Source organism: Haplochromis burtoni, unplaced genomic scaffold, assembly GCF_018398535.1.
Source record: "Haplochromis burtoni strain Fernald_Lab_line unplaced genomic scaffold, NCSU_Asbu1 Contig_149, whole genome shotgun sequence".
NCBI classification, from domain to species: domain Eukaryota; kingdom Metazoa; phylum Chordata; class Actinopteri; order Cichliformes; family Cichlidae; genus Haplochromis; species Haplochromis burtoni.
The window spans coordinates 205,835-219,599 of NW_024582510.1; the positions used below are offsets into that span (position 1 = coordinate 205,835).

The following is a 13,765-nucleotide window of genomic DNA, read 5'->3' on the forward strand; positions in this document are numbered from 1 at the left end:
AGAGATAAGTCAAATCTGTAAGAGAAAAAAAAAAAAAAAAAAAAAAAACACTAAACATGAACACACATGTTTGAACTTGTGTTTTCCCCGGGTCTGATTTTTCCAATCTGTGTAAACATGGCGATGGTTCGTTGCACCACGCAGTCTCTCACTGTTGCGCACTCCGCCCTCTCAGTGTGTCGTGTGTGATGGATGATAGGGAGGGAAAATAACTAATTCAACAGTAGATTTACATTGTTCTGGATGGTGGTAGCACAACACAAAGAGTCACGGAGAGAAAGCAGGGGGAGGAAAAAAAGTCAAATGCACCCTGAAAACAGGTGAAAACTCCACTGCTGTTTGTAAATATTGTTTAAATGTACTCTTGTCACACACAGCTTTCTATATGAAGCCTGGATTTACGGTTTTCCAGGACAGCACATCTTAGCCAAAGTGTAAGTGAGGTAAGCGGACAGTCATTACCTCATTAAGGGGTGGTCATTTAATCTCCCTGAAGGGAAATATTAAGTGTGTTTCAGGTTTAAAAACGGCAATAAAATTCTACATTAAGAGGCAGGCGAGGAAGTGGAGACATATTCTGCAAGACTCTCAGCCATATAGGAGTTCAAGACCTATACTTAACGACTTCACTTTTGTTCAGCTTTAGCTTTCATTGTTAAGAGCTACCCGAATCTACTATCATTTTTGCACACTGTTTGGTTAGGTTTGGACATGAAAAGTACTTAGCTGGGGTGAGCAAAAGATCACTAGTGGGTTGAAAAACTTCACTTACAAAAAAGTATGCTATATTCCCAAATGTATTTGCTTGTCTGCTTTCATACAACTCGAGTGACATCCCAATCTTAGTCCATAGGATTTAACATGATGTTGGCCCACCCTTTGCAGCTATAACAGCTTCAACTCTTCTGGGAAGGCTTTGCACAGGTTTAAGAGTGTGTTTATGGGATTTCTTTTAAACTCTTCTTCCAGAAGCACATTTGTGAGGTCTGACACTGATGTTGGACAGGAAGTCCTGACTCACACTCTCCGCTCCAATTCCTCCCAAAGGTTTCTACCAGGCTGAGGTCTTGACTCTGTACAGGTCAGTCAAGTTCTTTAACACCAAACTCGCTCATCCATGTATTTATGGACCTTGCTTTGTGCACTAGTGCACAGTCATGTTGAAAAAGGAATGGGGCATCCCTAAACTGTTCCCACAGAGTTGGGAGGATGAAATTGCCCAAAAGTTCTTGGTATGCTTCCTTTCACTGGAACTAAAGAACTCAGCCGAAATCCTGAAAAACAACCGCACACCATTATCTTAGTTCCACCAAACTTCGCACAGGGCAGTCAAACTGTTACCTGGCAACCACCAAACCCAGACTCGTCCATCAGATTTTCAAACAGAGAAGCACTCCAGAGAGCACGTTTCTACTGTTCTAGAGTCCAGTGGTGGCGTGCTTTACACCACAGCATCTGACACTTTACATTGCACTTGGTGATGTAAGGCTTGGTTGCAGCTGTTTGGCCATGTAAACCCAGGAAGCACTGTTCTTGAGCTAATCTGAATGCCACATTTGGAGGTCTGCAGAAAGTTGAGGACCTCTTTGCGTATTAGCACTTCAAATCAAATCAAATCAAATCACTTTTATTGTCACATCACATGTGCAGGTACATTGGTACAGCACATGTGAGTGAAATTCTTGTGTGCGAGCTTCACAAGCAACAGAGTTGTGCAAAATACAATAATGTAAACAAGCAAAATACAAGAATGTAAACAAGCAAAATACAAGAATGGCTACATCTGAAACTAATAAATGTATGTACAATATATAATAGTATATGCGTTTGCACTTGCACTTGCTGATCCAGCTGAGTTGATGTTGTTCCCAATCACTTTGACTTTGTTATAATACCACTAACAGTTGCCTGTGGAACCTCCTGTTATAAAGCCCTATTGTCTATATTACCGCAATTTTTACAACCAGAGGTTTAAGTGTCTCCTACATAATTGGGTTACTTTCTGTTGATCACTGATTACAGTGGATGATTACTTTCTACTCAGCCTGCTGAGAGATGGAGGAGGGCCCCTGCTGGCCATATCTATGGGACTGATTACAAGTGATAATGCCCATTATATATGCTGGTTAATGTTGGAATTTTCTTTCTGTTTACAGACAATGTTAAGATTCCTATCAGCCCAATCAGATCATCTTCAGCTAGATGAAATGACCACCGAATAAAGTGATAAGTGCAGAGGAATGTAGGAACTTACATTTTCCTGAGAAAGATTAAATTATGATAAAAGACTTTGTTTGATTCACCTTCTTATTTGATGGAAAGGGAGATAAAAAGGAAAAAAAAGGTTGAAAAAAGTAACACGCAAGAACAGGGATGACTGTGAACAAATGGCATGAGATAAAGCTAAAGAAACAGCAGAGAGCGAGATGGAGTTTTGTTTGCTTCAATGATTTAGAGACACTCCTGAAAAGACTCGATTTAATCTATTTAGACTGTGTGACCATTTTTCCTCTTTGTTCCTCGTGGGTTCTAGGACATCATAGAAATTTAAACCTCATCAAGCCAAAAGTTTTACATTTTCAGAGTGTCATCTATCAGCTTCTGTTTATATCTGTGGGCAGCTGTGATTTACAGTTTATAGGGGAACATATTTGAGCTTCAGTACAGAATCAACCAGGGCTTGTTTATGGTGGTTATCATCAAACATAAATTTCAAGTTGCAAATAGCTTTAGGCTAAAAATGAAATGCGATTAAGCACCATTTCCCTTTTGTCGATTTGTATCCTCTTGATATGAAGAGTTCAGTTTGTTATTATTTGATTATCTTTGGAAAACTACAGGTATAAACTTATCCAAAGTCATTTTTTTCTAACTCATTTACAGAGCCCAAGCTTGATATTAGGATCCAGTGGAGCTGTAGTAGCCCTGTGTCTTTCTCTCTCTCAGTGGCCCCTCTCTCTCTGGAACCTCCACCCACCTAACGCCCTCAATCTCTCAATGTGCCAATTGGACCAGAGGCCCTGCAGGAGACCTCAATACCACTACACAGTGGAAATGTCACCCATAACACTCTACTCAGGATGCCAATCACTTCACACTGTTCCCCACTGTGAGCATTTGTGTGCGTGTGTCGGGGAGAGAAAGCGAATGATCAAGGGGCACGTCCATGTGTGCAAAGAGAGCATGAAACAATTATTGCCAGTGTGACAAAATCCCTCATAACTCTACCAGAATATAAAATTAGATTTCGCCAAAGTGTACGTCTAGATTTATGGCTTTTGCTCAGTGATGTGTGAGCATCTGAGTGTAATGAGCCTGTCCATCCGAGAGGATTATGGGTTGTCTGGTTAATATAAGGACTACAGGTGTTTGTGGAACTGCACATGATTACACATCAAAACAATGAGAGTGTGCGTGCGTGAGTGTGCCGAGTGATAAACAGGCCTTAGTTAGGCGTGAAGGCAGAAACAGATGGAGTGGGTTACGGACAAATAACACACTTGAGCCTGTGAGGGAGTGGGAGTAAGCCCATGTCTGAGCATGCATATGTAGTGTTGTTTGTTTCTGGGAGTGTTTGGGATGATCCATGCATTCAGTATATGGATATGCAAATGCACGTGCCCAAGAAATCTTAATGTACACATACATGGATATGTGTGGGCGTGTGCATTTACGTGTGTTATATTTGGAGCGCAGTGGTGCAGGTGTCTCTGGAAAAGCCGTCCATTTCAGTGGAATGTGGGTTGAGTCGTGTGAATGCGTATCAGTTTGCACAAGAGAGGGTGCATGATAGGGAGGGTGATGACGAATGACAGGAAAACAAGGAAGGCAGGGGGATGGAGAGCTAAGCTGGCAAAGGCTGGCATGCCAGGCGCACTGTGGAGCCAGGGGGGGCGGGCACTCTGTCCTCATGGCAGGCCCCTCTGTCGAGCTGTGAATACAGAGACAACAGCCGGCATACACAGACATAGATACGCAGGGTAGATTCAAACAGGGATGGCTGCACAGCTCATCACATACAAACTCACAATGTAAACGTTTGCCTTGAAACATAATTAAGCAGTGCAGGTTATTGAAGATTTACTTTTATTTTTAAAAAATGCAGTGAACTGAATTTTAGAGATAATTGTACATCGAGGTTTTTAGTCATACTTTAAGTTAAAAGGCAACTCACTTTTCAGTCTTACAGATGTTTTGCCATTTGTTTTAATGACTAACAAAAATAAATTTTCTTTTTCAGTGCTGATGACTTACTACAGTCACATTATTAGCATTTTCCCTATGTGGGTTTTCTCTTGGTGCTCCTGTTTCCGCCCACAGACATGCATTAACTCTATGGATGTGGATGTGGGTGTGAATGGCTGTCTATCTCCGTGTGTTAGCATTGATGGACTCGATGGGCTCCATTACAGAGATACACCCCTGTGCTGAACAAGCCCTGCCTCACATCTTGTGTCATGGCATATGTCAGCACTGACAGGCTCCAGCCCAAAACCATTAAATAAATGAATAAATAAAACAAATAAAAATACAAATCAACTTGTAACTGATAACCATTTAATCACCGCATACCACTGTACAGAACACGCAGATCTACTAGAGTGAGTGACAAACTGTCTTTAACACTAATTGTGTAAATCCAATTCTCAACACACTTTGACTATTTTATTTCTCATTTCACTCCTCCTGACTTCAATGAGACCTGTAGTACTAAAAATAATAGCGGCTTCCTCTTAAGACTTTGTTTCCAATAAGCACACGTGTGTGTGTGTGTGTGTGTGCGCACTCCTGCGTTCGCCATCTTTCAAGTGTTTTGACAGAATAAGTACATTTCACTGAGGTTAAGTGGGGGCAGACAGATCTATACACTGATCCCACATCAATTTGGAACAGATGGAAAGTTATTAGTAGAGCTTGAATAGGGATGGAACGAGGAGACTGTGGGACAGCAGGGCATTTCTGAACACTGCCTTTCCATTAACATTATAATTTTTTTCATATTTTACTATGAGGAGGTGGGGTGTGCAGCCAGGTAGCATACATATATGGATCTGTGCACATTTCTTGCAAAATAACGATTTTTTTCCCCCGATTTTTTTCTATGGAGCCCAAGAAAAAGAACTCTTGGACGCAAACACAAGCGTCGTAAATCATCTAGCACATCCAAAATTCTTCTGCTGGGTCACTTCAGGACACCAGGAATTACACAGCCTTACATAATGAGACTTAGCATTAATCTTTAATCTAAGATGCAGCTTGTCGTCAGCAAGCCTTTCATGTGCCAGAGTGGTTCAACTGGGATAGCATAGCACGAGCCTAAGGGCCAGCATCTGTGGAAGAAAATCGCTAGCTTGAGCCTGCCTCTGTTGTTTTTATATTTAAGTTTTCCTGTTTAGTCTGACAGAATATAATTGAGCTTTAATGTGTATTCTTGCTTTCATTAGCACCAGAAATTATCACAGCGGAGAAATGTCCTTGCCATTTTTCAAAACTAGGCATAGTTTTCGATTCAGGAAGTGCAAGACGGCTCCCATAAAAGGAGCCTTTAATCAGTGAATTTAGAGATACTTGGTTTTACTGGGTGGTGATTTGTTAAAACATGCAAAACATAGTTGAGTGAATATAACATGCTTCTCAAACCATAAGTCAACTTAATATGTTCCCTGTGGAGAGAAAAATGGTGCTACGCTTATCGGCTGTGCTGTTAATCTTCCCCCATTGTTTCACTTTGATTTATATTCTATTTGCTGCTGAGTAACGCGGTTTCTCCACAGTGATATTTAAAATTCTTACTAAGTCAGGTTTACATTTTAAATGTATACCATATGATTTAATTATAATCACCAAAAATGAGTGTAACTAATCTCAAGTCTTATGGCGAGCAATATTTTATGCAACTGAATATTGTATCACACCTCAGCGATACTGTAGTGGCTAGAAAATAATTACTGAAAGAGGAGGAACGGTATAACAAAGCAAAGAGGAAACTGGTATTCCAGGGAATAAAGCTGCCAGTTTCTTTTGTTCTAATGTCTTTTTATTTCTTATGAACACCAAAATTTTCATGTACTTAATAAGCAGGAGCTGCTCTTACAGGATAGTTCCATGTTTTACTGAATATTTGATGCGGCTCAGTGGTCATGGGTGAGTCAGAGAGAAATGAGGCTGTCATGTCGGGTGAGTTAGCAACCTGATTAAGCTGGATGCCAACCTTTTCTAACTTTGATGCATTCATGTTGGCTGTATTTAATTCATGAGACTGGTGCGGAAGGCTGAAAGTTGTTAAAAAAAAAAAAAAAGGGGAAAGAGAGAAAAGGATGAAGGTAACACATTGCAATTTCACTCTGCCTAGTTCTCACCTTTTCACGCTTTGTTTTTTCTTTCTCTTCAACTTACCATTATCTCCCTCTGACCTCCACTTTTTTTCTTTACTTACAGGTCAAGTTGGGTTTTTTTTAACTTGTTTTTTTAGCCTTTAACCTCTAAAACTCATCACCTTTACTCCCACTGTCTTCTCCCTTTCAAGTCTACATCATCTCCCTCACTTCTCATTGTCATTTTTCTTAGCGTCATCTCTCTGCACCAGCATTGTGTGCGTCTCTGAAATAATCCTCAGCTTTTACAACTCATATTTTATGCATTCCGCTTTTACGCAGAGTGACTAACAAACAGTGAAACGATGAGGAATTTGTGACAGCTCTTTTTTTCCCTTTTTTTTTTTTTGCAATGCTATGCATTCCCTTTCCAATTTTTCTTCCTCCTCCTCAACCCCCCCAAAATACATTTTCACCTCCATCTATAATGCCCCCCCAACTTAATTCCTTCCTTCCTCATTCTCCCTAGGTGAAGTAAGGCAGGGGAAAAATGAATAGCGAGTGCTTGGCCTCCCTCCAGCACACATTTTCAATATCCAAAGGACATTTTAATGGTACTTTTGTAAACAAGCACACACATAGATGTCTGTATGTCTATGTGGGAATGCTCTCTATTAGTGTGTGAATGTTTGACGGGTGTGTATTTGTGCTCTTTGCCCACTTGTTGTATGGGTGTCCAGCAAAATAAATACATCAGATGGTTGGCTCAAAAGAACACATTTGTCTTTCTCCCTGGAGAATGTGAATTATTTAAAATGAAAGCTGGGGAAGAGAAATGACTAACAGTAGCAGGTGACGTGGCTGGAAAGGAGAAAGATGGAGAAGGATAGCGAGGGGAGACCAGATGGGCAGGGGTGGCACCTAGCCAAAAAGAGATAGTATAAAGATAGCAAAATGTAAGATAAAAGAAGAATGAATGATGAGTCAAAAACATGAATATGGAAAGTGGGAAAGATGCTCTATCATAAAGGTTAGGATGTGGTTACAAATCACTGGCGAAGGACTGGAAAGCTACGCAAATAGAAGTAAAAGAAATAGAATACAATAAGACTTCTGTCTGAGACAAAAAGAAATAGGGAAGGCTGATAAGGACATGACAAGAAGTGACAACAGACAGAGCGGAAGATGACTGTAACAGAGGGAGCGACTTTGGAAACATATGATTGGCTACTAGTGCCAAATTTGAGCACACAAACACACACACACACACACACACACTCTTTCTCGCTCACCGCCCTGTACAAACGCATCGGATAAATCTCCAAGCTTCACCAGCAGATTTCAGCCTGTTAACCTGCCTCGCCCTGCTTCACCCCATCTTACCCTGCCACATGGTCGCCCCGGGGGGGCATGAAACAAGAGCTGGAGACAGGAAAAGCAGAATGTTGATGGGAAATATTGAAAAGAGACAAGATAAAAAAAACAGAAAGTCAAAGAGGGAGAAAAAAAAGAGGAAAAAGGTAGAGGAGGAGAGAGAACGCAAACAGTTTCTTTAGAGGAAGTCGTGAAGTGTTGCTCTGATCAGTGAGATAGAAATTAAGTATACAGTTCTTTGGCAGCACAGGGAGCGCGTTGGGGGGTAAATAGGAGAAGGAAATAAAGGTGCATGAGGGGGGAAAGGGGAGGAGAAGGATGGCGTGTAGTAAATTACGGAGGGAAGGAGAGCAATAGGAAGGAATAGCAGGGTGGTGAATGTGATGGAGCTGGATTGTGAAGCATCAAACAAAGATAATAAGAGAATCCGCTGAAGGCATGAGGCAAACTCAGTAATTATATAGAAAGAGCAGCCTGCCTTAATTAGAACAGGATGGAGCTCATGAGTGTGAGAGAGACACACGCAAAAAACCCCCCACACATAATTACACATGTACATCAAACACACCATTTCTGAGGTAATATATTACGTAATTTTTTTGCTCCCTGGTCTGTTCCTGTTGACGGATATCCATAATGAGACCGAAGAACATATGTCTGCTCCTCACAACGCGTGTATGACTTGTGAATGCACACAGGGTCAAGATGTACACATCCAAGTCGTCCTACCGCTCTGGTTTTTAAACTCGCTCTCCTTTTTTGGCCTTTTATGTATTTCATGAGGAAGCTAAGTGGAGATAAGCTCTAAGTTCTTCGTATTTACACTCATCTTCACAAGCAGCAGCAGTCTTGCGGTCCTCTGAGCAACAGCGGATTAGTTGCATGACCTAAATCTTAAACACCAGGATCTCCTCTTTTCATCCTAGAGATACTTGGTAGTAACTCAGTTGTAAGAGACGACTTCAACACCACACGCATTTTTGTCTTTTTTAGGTTTTCTATAATTACACATTCATTCAGTTTTGATGCAGAAAGCCGTCGAACTGGAGAGATGAAAGCCAGACGAGAGCCACCGTATGGCTAGACACATAACAAATTTGCTCTTTTGCTGAGTTTTTTTGTTGTTGTTAAATTAAGTTAAATGTCCTTTAATACCTACACTTCCTAGGTAAAAACTTTACAAAAAGAATTATGACAGCAGTTGCCATAATCCGAAGTAATCCAGCATTCCTTAAATCTTCTGTGACCCTTACAGAGGATGCGGTAATAATCCTCTTCTCTACTGCACTGCACTATCTGTTTACACCATTATCAGTAGCTTCTCACTGGCTCTTCGATATTATTGACCGGGACTGAGACACTTAGTGCATTTTCACTCACTCGGTTAAACAATTACGCTCAGGAGTAAATAAGACATAGAACCTGTGAACACTGTATGCAAACGTACACGGGAATCAGTTGAAGATCACAGCTTTGTTGTGTTTGTTGCGATTTACTACTTTTCATTCTTTTTTTGTTGTACTTCACAGCAGCTACTCATTCATATTCTTGAAGGACATGTGCATGAGGATGATTGCGATACATATATAAACTCAAATGTCCTTGCGCACAAAACATTTCTGTAATCTCACTATCCATTTTTATGAGGTGCACATGGAGACCCGATGTCTTTCTCCGACACACAAAATGAAATTTAAAAAAAAAAAGTGTGTGTGTGTGTGTGTGTGTCTGCTGTGAGATGTGTCCTTAGTATAAGTGTGTATGAGCAGTCCCAGCGCAATTCCTCAGTTTAGTGGAGCATTACAGCTGATCAATAGCTCTGGTGCAGTGGGAGATGTCTGGGCTTTGGCTGCATATTCATACCATTACAGCTGAAGTGAGGAAAGAGGCACTACAGGGAACGTGTGTGTGTGTGTGTGTGTGTGTGTGTGTGTGTGTGTGTGTCAGCAGACCACTCTCATGGATAATGACATTCTCTATCACCTAGTGGACCACACAGTTACTTGCTAAACTGCACCCAGTCAAGGTTGAGCACCGATAGAAGCAGTCTAAAACGTCTCTCTCTCTGAGTCTCTGTGGACTCGCTGGCTTTTCTGTGCCATCACTGAGACTCACTGTCCTTGTCTACTTGCTCTTTTGGCAAGATGCCTGACATGTTCTATTCTCCCTTTACTCCTTCTTTTCCTTTAAAATGTTACTTTTTTTTTGTTGGTTTCCTGTCACTGCTTTCTCTCTTCATCCATCTGCGCGGTGCTTCCCCGTACCACATTGTTATTCTCCTCCGAGTTTCTCTGTTGGTTTGTACATCAGTCAGATTCTTCTGTCCGCGGCGAAGATTTTATTGTCGAAAAAGCATTGTCAGTAATTACAAAAAGCAGGACAAGCAACACATACTTTATTTGCACACGGCCCAACTGCCAATATCATTAAACAATTCTCAGCTCCAACTGTCAAACCGTTACTGCAGAACCAGAAAATGTGCAACGCAGCCAAAGTTCTGCACGACTTATCACCAACTTTACTATTAATACTATTTATACTGGATTTTTTTCCTTAACTATTGGTTCCTCTCAACAGCTAGGTGTTTTACAGAACTATTGTTGGCAGAAACTTCATAAAGTTAATATTGTTACGGCCCATCATTTACAATGACAGACAAGATATGTGATGAATTACCATATCGGTTGTTAGATCCCACTAAATGAAAGCATTCCAAAAGCGGCATATGGTACAATCATACCAAAAAATGTTAAGGTTAAGAAAATATTATGTCCCTGCTATGACTTAGATGAGAAAACAGCAGTCTTCACTGGAAGATCATGCGATGTACAAGTCCACAGGTAATGCACAAGGTCATCGACATCCCGAGGTGTCTGAGGGAGAACACTTACTGCAAACGACCCCGAACGTGATGGGTTTCATGGCCACGGCAACAAAAATTGTTGCTCACCTGACTTCTTCCCCAAAATGAAAGTATAGTTAAAGGCATGCTGCTTTGACACAGCAAAGAAGACGTGCAGAGGGAAGTGGTCAGAATGAGACTTCAAGGAAATGACCTGAAAACAGCAGGAGTGCTGAGAGCTGTGCAGAGCTTCAGACAGAGACAACCTTGAAGTGGACAGCAGGCAAACTGAATCCAAGTAAGGTTTTGACTTTTTATGGATAGACTCACTGAGCCTTTTAGCTATGTTGCCGTTTCTTATATATTTTAGTTAGTAGCACAATGAGCTTCACTTTGGAATACAAACACGCTGATGTAAATTACTATTGTTAATCAAATACACAGAATCAATATATTTTTAATAAAAAACCACTGCAGGGATCAATATGAGATCACCGCACCAAGTTCAACAGTCTAAATTACTGTCCCATGACTGCACATTACAGTCTAGTCAAGTGACTCCAACACCCACATCACATTGCACAATAATTCAAGATGGGGTGTGAAAACTAACAGCGAGAGTCAGGCGTTCAAACTGCTGCTATTATATGAGCAATTTGACAAAAGATCGCAATACTGTCCGTTTCAGTTTACGTCAGAAAGCAACACATCAAACCACCCGCTAGCTTACTAATGGCAGCACTTCGTGTAGGTGTGTCTGTGTGTTAATCGGGACATTTATGCCTCATGAAAGAAAGATGTGTTGTCACGGCCTTCTGAAGAAACAGTACACAAAGTCATTGTGTTCACATTCACACACACCAGGCTCTTCACACTTCTCATGCTCACGGTACACACACCATGCCTCACATGCCAATATGTGTGACAACGTTTGGACATAAACACGAAATATTTTAACATCTCTGACAAGTCAAGATCCTCGCAATCGATAGCACTGTCAGTATAGAACAAAAGGAGGCACAGTTTGAAAATGAATGAGAAAGGTGTCTTTGTACTTCTATTGTCTGCCCTCTAAAAACATGACCACTGCGGATCGTTCTTCTTGTCTAAACACTCGTTAACATTGATTTCTCCTTTCTGTCCTTGCTCACCTGCACTTATTCCCTTTCCCTCGTTCACTCTTACAGTATCTGCTGTATCTGTGTGTGTCTCAATACAGATCAGCCTTGCTTTTCTCATCTTCTAATGCCATTAATCTCTTCTTTTATTCTGCCCAACTTCATCGCCCTCACAAACTCCTCTCCTTTTTTTCTTCTTTTCACTGCAAAAATCCTCATTCTGTTAACTCACTTCAAGTCTCTTGTTGAATATTACTTACTTTAAAGGTAATGTCAATTTCAGAGTCTTTTTAACTGAATATATCTTCAACAGAACTATACGGCTTTATAATATTTGTAGCTGCTAGCAATATCTGCCTGAACCTCCAAAGTAATTTGGAATTTGGATTGGCTCTAATGCAAGTGGCACTGCCATTTAACACATGAAAAAAATGCCAATTTCACTTAGTTTGCATACAAATCATCAGTTTTGATTGCTGTATTTTGTATGTGCTATTCAATACACTGACACCGGTTTCTAGCAAAAATTCAAACCAAGTTGTGTTTAAAAGAAAACAAACAAAAAAAATCACACACAGTTTTTGTTTTTTTCCTGTTGTGTTCCTGCTCGCTGTTAGTCCAGAGCATTTTATCAAAGAGCTAAAACACATGAAAACATTGCTAATTCTTTCTTTTCTTTATTCAGTATTCTGGATTTGTTGCTTTAGTTCATTTCCGACACAACTCCTTTCTCGTTGCTTGTATTTGCTGCATTCTTATTCGTGTATCCACACATCCCACTATCTGATTTTCCATTCCCTACCTTCACAGCTGCTGTGTCCCTCCTCGTAGCCGGCGCTGCAGCTGCACTTCCCAATAGGCACCAGCCATTCACCTTCGGCACTACAATGCATCCTGGGAGGGCTGTCTGTGTCAACTTCAGAGTTGTTAACACAGGTGCCGCGCACCTCTACAAGCGTGGCAAACGCTGCCTCGGCCACTGTATCGGGGAACACTGCCAGGTTCTGGACGGTTGCGAGACAGCGTTTGTAGTAAACCCGCACAGCCACCAGTGCCACGCAGGCACCGACATCCTGGAATGCCAGGTGGAACCCTTTACGATTGAGGTGGCCGATCTCGCGCACCTCTGTGTTCAGCTTCATCTTCCTCTCACCAAGATCACCCTGCGTGAAGCTCTCATCAGCAGCAATGGTATCTATCTTGGTATACCGGTCCTCTCGCGTCACACCTCCAAGGTCCCTGTCTGACTCGACATACAGGAGGTTGAAGGTCTCCTTGCAGGTGCCTGCTACACCAGGGATGCTGTTGCAGTCACGCAGAGTGAACTGGAGCTCCACAAAAATGCGCTGTCCACCTCGACGTGCCACCCAGCCCGTCTGCAGCCAGTTGTTCTGCTGCGTGGGCTCCATCACATTGCACACCTGGTATGTCCGAATGGGCTTATACTTCTCATCTACGCCGCTTATTTCCTCCCACTGTAGGGATAAAGATTTGGGCAGAGGGGAAAAAAGACACAAAATCCTTAAATGTGAGGTATAGAAAAAAGAAAATCAAGAAAAGGAATATGGGAATGGAAAGAGACATACTGCATTTTACAAACCATGAATAAGCAGCAAGGAGCTTAGTAATAACATGAAGGACTGACAAGAAGAAAAAAAACAGCAAGAAACAGATGATAAAAATGTTAAATGACAGCAGAAAGAATAGATATGCAAACAGGAGTGAGTAAGTTCAGGTTAACAGTGTAATGACATAATCTGATGAGTGGGTGTTTGAAATAAAAATCATTGGTTCTCAGATTGTCTAATAGTGTCACATAATGAACAGGTTCAGTCATCGTGAGTTTTAAGTGGTGTTTCTGCAACTGTGGGTCAGACCTTAGTCACTTTCTTTCGATCTCAGACTGCTTGGCACTTAAACTAATGGCATTTGTGTTTAATGTTTGTATAAACCAGGGGTCGGCAACCCTAGGCACGCGTGCCACAGTTGGCATGCGAAGGGTTAACTGATGGCATGACCATAGCTGGACTGGCCATCGGGCATACTGGGCATTTGACTTTTTTTTCTTTGTAACGGTATAAACAATGAAAGGTGGTGGATTGGCCAGATGCTGGTCG

General features: G+C 41.4%; 1 protein-coding gene across 2 annotated transcripts in view; it reads right to left on the minus strand.

The window, feature by feature from the left end:
* Nucleotides 1-13,765, minus strand: part of LOC102303382 (ephrin type-A receptor 7) — a 162,982-nt gene that overhangs the window by 99,516 nt on the left and 49,701 nt on the right. For both annotated transcript variants that reach the window (XM_014338897.2, XM_042224782.1), the window contains exon 3: nt 12,451-13,123. In XM_014338897.2, coding sequence (XP_014194383.1) covers nt 12,451-13,123 — 673 coding nt within the window. The remainder of the gene's footprint in view (nt 1-12,450; nt 13,124-13,765) is intronic.